Source organism: Rhamphochromis longiceps, linkage group LG3 (assembly GCF_057381845.1).
Source record: "Rhamphochromis longiceps isolate RC_006_pf linkage group LG3, R_longiceps_female_GT1.1, whole genome shotgun sequence".
NCBI lineage: Eukaryota > Metazoa > Chordata > Actinopteri > Cichliformes > Cichlidae > Rhamphochromis > Rhamphochromis longiceps.
In genome coordinates, this window is record NC_140559.1 from 56,445,346 (window position 1) to 56,451,345 (window position 6,000).

Here is a 6,000-nt window from a genome sequence, read left to right on the forward strand (position 1 = left end):
GCTTTGATTTCTGCAGGTAGTTTTGGGAGGAGGGGGTTTGTGTTGCTTTATTTTTATCCATGATGACACTGGTAAGCTTTAAAGTTAGTGGTGTGGCAGCAGCTTTGATTGATATTTGTGCTAGCACATACACTAGTGGTATAGCTTCTAGCTATCTGCTGGCCTCATCACTTACTGAACTGGACCGTGCAAGTTCAGAGAACTTTTTTCCAAGTTTGAGACTTAATTTAAGGAATTTTATTGATTTGTTACTTAAGCACCCTATATATTTTCTTTTATTAAGTTTTATAACAGTTCTGTTTTAAACACGCTCCAAATAATATGGTCACATAAAACATAAAACCACTACTCTGAACTTTAACCTCTGTTTTACAGAAAGCACTCATATGGTTGATTAAAGATACAGAATGGGCAACGTGGGGGTGTTAAACACACAAACACACACACACAGCTTCTTTACATCAGACGCACTAACCAGAGGACAGTTCACTAGTACACATTGCTTTTCTGCAGTCATTCACCATGAAGACCTTTATCTTGATAACAGCTTTACTTCTCTGCAGCTTCAGTGAGTATTGGTCCTGAACATGTAAACTGTATAAACTAGACTCTTTTAATGTTTATTCAGATGAATTATTTATGTAGCCTTGGGTTCAGTGAAAGTAAATTGTTTCTCGTCTCTGCTTTCTTCAGACTGGATATCTATGTCAGTTTCTCAAAATGTGGAGGTCCAGCCAGGTGAAGAAGTCACCTTACAGTGCGCCAACATTTCCACAAGTAATACTGCAACATTCTGGTTCAGACTGCGCAATGGGGCCCAGCCAAAATGTATCTCTGTCATGTTTAGCAATGATAAAAGTCTTGCATACTGTGAAGAATTTGAAAGTGGATACTTTGAAATGAGTTCCAATATCTCGACCATTTTCCTCAAAATCAAAAATGTGGCTGTATCTGAATCGGATAGCGGCACCTGCACATTCCGCCAGTGTGCCAATGTTCTGCAAAAAAAATTCCTAGGTCACACCAGTGCAACCAGCCCTTTGAGTAAAAAAAAGTCTCCGCAGCTCTTAAAGTCTCTGTGTGGCCAGCAACAGACAACATTATGCCCATATTGTGGTCTAAACCAATCAGAGCTAGTCAAGGGCAGAACCTCTCAGATGCCCATGCCCAAGGTAAGCTGTTCAGATACTGAGATGTTTAGTTCGAAGCCTTTGGGGCACTTTTAATTTTGACTTTCTTTTTATTTTATAAAAAGTGTAGTAGTGTAGAGCCCTGCTCCCTGAGTTCACTCCTTGGCTTCTTGTGAGTCCTGCATTTGGATCCTTCATCCTGCCTGCCAAACAGCCACACATGACATTTTCTCTCAAACTCCACATCATGACTTTTTATACCTTACAGGATCCGGCCTCTGATAATGTGAACTATGCCACAGTGACATTTGGACAAAAACCACGAAGAATAGAGCCACATTCTAATGTTGTGTATGCAGCCACCAGATCTGCATCTCAAAGTTGAACTGATGCCTTTTTATTCTGCTCTTTGTGAGAGACCTGTGGGTGGATTTTTTTACTTTTACTTTTCTTTTGCAATAAGATTTGTGTTTGAAGAAGCTGATATCTGTTTAGGGCCTATTGTATTGTGAGAATATGCAGCTGTCGAGGGTTTAGTGAGGTAGTGAGGCTTGTTTGACAGGAAGAGATGTCATCACAGTGAGGCCTGAGAATAGCTCAGTAGCTCAGTACCTGTTTGCACAGAGTTTAAACAGGTACTTTTTTTTTTTTTTTTTTAGATTTAAAAGGGCCTAGAAATAAGTTGTTTTGTTTTTTTTTGTTTTACTGTAATGTCAATGTGCTGCATGCCTGAATAAAATATTCAGTCCCTTTAAAAAATCTTGATTGTTGTACTTTTTTAAATGAAAGACACATAAAAGCCCGCTCTTGAACGGTTGAATTTTGACAGTTGTGACACTTCTAAGTGACTTAAAGCAATTTCATCTACATAGTGTATAAACAACTACAACTTGCAAACTTGTGAAAGCGTTGTGAAACTTTTAGATCTTCATCGTAAACTACTTACCCTGCTCCAGGCTTTAACGCCTTAACAGTGATTGATAACTTAAACGTGTCAGATGCAGGTCTTCTGTGAAACAAACTACTTTTCCAATACAGTTACCTGTATCATACTCAAATAATGTTAACTACCAGTTTTTTATTATTCTGCAAAAAGAAAGATCACATTGCTAAAACAATAATTCAAAAAGTACGTAATATAAGTAATAAATAAACACATTTAAAATTGCATCCCACAGGGTGGATGAAATTTGCTCCGCACCATTGTGTTGAGATCAGATGCAGTGCCTGTGTATTGGCATTCCCATCTTTAAGAGTGGTGACCGGAGGGTGTGTTCCTATTATAATGGCTTCAAACTGCTCAACTTCCCTGGAAAGGTCTGCACCAGAGTACTGAAGAGGAGTCTGCTGGAGCAGCTCTTTAGCCTATCGAAGAAATTCAGAGGTGCCTAGCAATTTGCCTGATCAATCTACAAGTGCTTTATGGACTTGGAGAAGGCAGTTGACTTTATCTGTCAGGCAATGCTGTGAAGGGTCTTTTAGAAGTATGGATACCATTCCTACAAGCCATTCAGTCCCTTTACAACTGCAAAAAGAGTCTGACCTGCATTGCCGATAGTAAACTGGATTAGTTCCAATTGGGCTGCCCTTTGTTATTCTATCCATAATTTTTATGGACAGTATTTCTAGATGGAGCCAAGTGACAGAAGGCTTTTCTGATCTCGTTTCTGATCTCGTCTCAGCTTTTTGCAGATAATTGGGTTGCGTTCAGTAGCCAACATCTTCAGTGTTGCAGTCAAGTGTGAAGCAGCGGGAATGAGGACTAGCACCTCCAACTTGATGGCCATGGTTCTCAGCTAGAAAAGAGTCCACTTCAGGTCAGGGACGAGTTGCTTCCTTAAATGGAGGATTTCTGTATCTTGTTCTTGTTCACAGATGAACAAGAGGGGAGTGGAAGATTTAGTGGATGTGTTTGAGTTATGTCTGCATTGATTTGCCTAATCAATCTACAAGTGCTTTGTGGACTTGGAGAAGGCAGAGACGATGTATCAGTGCTTTGCAGTGAAGAAAGAGGTGAGCATCAATGGAAAGCTGCCAATTTCCTAGTTGATGTAGATCTCTACTCATGCCTACGGTCACTAGGCGAGAGTAGTAGTGTGCTGTAAGTCACAATTGACCTGACAGTGAGGCTCTTCGTGTTCAGTAAGGAGCTCCACATTTAAAGGCTATTAATTTGTTAAGACAGCGGAAACTTATTCAGTCAGTTTACTTGGACGAGCTGCTCAGACTGTGTATCTCCATGTGCTAGACAAACATAGATCAGTTCAGATCCGCGTGGTAAATACTGTTGGTCACACTTAACTGATTTAAAACTTGCTGACATCACTACTCGCTGCTCTAGCATGGTGAAACTTACACAATCTCATATCAAAGCGTTAACTCCTGGTTACACATTTCAAGATGTTATCACACACTAAAACCACACCAGGTGAAGGTTCCAGACTAGCATGCCTTTTTGAACCCAGTAGTTATCATTGGCCAGGTAAGGTTTCTGCTGCTTTTTTTGATCATGTCATTAATTTGCACGTTGTGCACATTCATACAAGTTTGCATTTTAAGTACTCCCTTAATATTGTATGATTAATGTTAATATCACCACACAGGTAACTGTTTATTAGTTACTAAGTAAACAGACTTTCCCCTTTAAGAATTGTATGTGCTTTATTTGAACATGTTCAACTATAACATGAAGATTGTATTGACTGTGTGGTCAGTAGTTTACTTTATGCCATGTTATGAGTTTCAAAATCAACAGAGAACCTTGACTTAATTATTAATATCAGGAGTATTTGTCTTATGCTGACATATCTGTGGTTAAAGATCGTTGCAAAGACGAAAAGATGTAAATACATAAACTTTTATTTTAAAACATGTTGGATATTTCATGGTAAAGGAACAGCTATATAACACTGTATAAAATTATACAGTGACTCGTCTTTTGTAGATGTCCAAATTTGTGTAAAAGCTAGATATTCTGTTCTTCTTACAGCTTTCAGTTTGCAGCTATTCGTCTAAAAGCACTGGCACTCTCAGTCAAAGCAGCTGTACATATAAAAGAACAGCCCGCCTCTTTATGCAGAGATTGCTTTTACTGGAGCACAGTTCACTTACAAACATTGCAGTAGTGGTGGTACACACAATGGTGAACTTTACCTTGATGCCAGTTTTATTCTGCACCATGAGTAAGTACACGTTTCACTATTTTCTCATACAATGGTTAAATCTGTACCACAATCCAAGTGATTTGAATCTTGTAGCCAACTTTACTCATAGGCATTGTTGGGTTTGTGTGGAGTTTGACATTTAGGAATATTTGCTTGTTTCAGGTTGGATCTCTTCCTCGGTCACACAGTTTTACACAGCGGAGGTTCAGCCTGGTCAAGAAGTCACACTGAAGTGCTCCAATATCAGCAGATATCGCTCCCACATATTTTGGTTTAAAATGGCCAGCAGTCCCAATGCCAGCTGCATCTCAGCTATGTCCAGCTCTGATAGCAACGTTTCTTACTGTGATGGATTCAAAAAAAGCAAATTTCACATGACATCCAACACCTCTGTGTTATTTCTTGAGATCAAACAAGTGAATTCTTCTGACTCTGCGCTTTATTTCTGTGGAGAGAAACAGACTGATGGAAAGACAATCATCTCAAGTGGAACATATTTAAAAGTTCAAGGTAAGTAATGCTGTTTATGGTATTTTATTGTAAAGAAAAATAAAATAAAAAAGCAAAGAAAATTATATACAATTTTGAGTAAATGTAAAAACAGGAAGTAGACTTTGTAAAGTTTTCATTTTAATTGTCCATTTTGTAGACGTGGCTGATGGATTAACACATGAACAAATGATGACTGTGATCCTGGGCAATTTAACTGTTTTCCTTCTACTGGTCATCTTTAGTCTGGCTGTTAAAATCAGGAGATTTCATACAGGTATTTATATGACTTCATTTAAATTGTCCAATAAAACATTTGTGGTATATTACTGACCGATGTATTGTCCCTGTCGTTTAGCTCAAGATGATCCACAGAATCCACAACAGAGTGAGGTAATCTATTTTAATATTAGATTTTGACTTTAGATTAAGATTTATAAGGGCATAACAAAGACTTCCAACTTGAACCATTGGGGGTTCGAGTTGTTTTTATTTAACTGTGTTTGATTTTTTTGTTGTTTTTGTTTTTAGAAACTAGAAACGGTTACTTTTCAGATTAGGTTTCATATATTCTTTTTGGCATCTCAGTTTTTTTGTCAACAGTTTTCATTGGTGCTTCCAAAAAAGGTGAAAATTAGATTGGAAAGTGCTGAATGTTAATCTAACCTTAACCGAACCTGATACCTAGATAATGGCCTCTGTCCTGGTGGATGTTAACATGTGATGTTTTGGGATTGCTGAATTTAAACATTTTCATTTACAGAATGTGAATTCTGATGCCATGACCTATACAGCAGTGAGTTTCCATCCCAAAGCTAAAATCAGAAGGCCTGCACCACCGAGGGAGCTGGAGCCTAATGTTGTGTACGCTGCTACGAGATAGACTCACAAACCGAACCCAACGTTAGCTCAGAGTGGAACATGATCTGTATGTGGGGTTTTGTACCGTTGGTGTGTGGGAAGAGTTGTAATTATTAATTATGTAAAATTTATGCAACCACTGTTAATTGGTTTATAAGACAACAATAACTTTTCATTCAAATAATCCAAAATACAATTTTGGCAAGAACCCTAAATGTTACAGAACGTTTATCTGAACTTTATAGTCTGTTGATTAAAGATGACCTATAATGCACATTTCAAGCCGTTGTTTTTGTCCTTCTGTTCTACTACACTACACCCTCTCTTGGCGATATTGTTGTATATATTACATGAGT

At 38.1% G+C, this 6,000-nt stretch overlaps 1 protein-coding gene across 4 annotated transcripts; it reads left to right on the forward strand.

Annotated features, from left to right (window-relative positions):
- Positions 1–498: 498 nt before the first annotated feature.
- Positions 499–5,666, forward strand: LOC146675408 (uncharacterized). 4 transcript variants are annotated; one of them, XM_085400437.1, is made up of 5 exons: positions 523–568; positions 4,457–4,804; positions 4,944–5,060; positions 5,142–5,176; positions 5,547–5,666. In XM_085400437.1, exons 1-5 carry the CDS (start codon positions 523–525, stop codon positions 5,664–5,666), a joined length of 666 nt encoding a protein of 221 aa, XP_085256563.1. The 4 variants fall into 4 exon arrangements, 3 of the variants coding, with proteins under 3 accessions (XP_085256563.1, XP_085256560.1, XP_085256561.1); XM_085400434.1 differs by lacking the exon at positions 523–568 and adding an exon at positions 4,204–4,312; XM_085400435.1 differs by lacking the exon at positions 523–568 and adding an exon at positions 4,270–4,312 and having other exon boundaries at positions 4,917–5,060.
- The last annotated feature ends 334 nt before the right edge of the window (positions 5,667–6,000 follow it).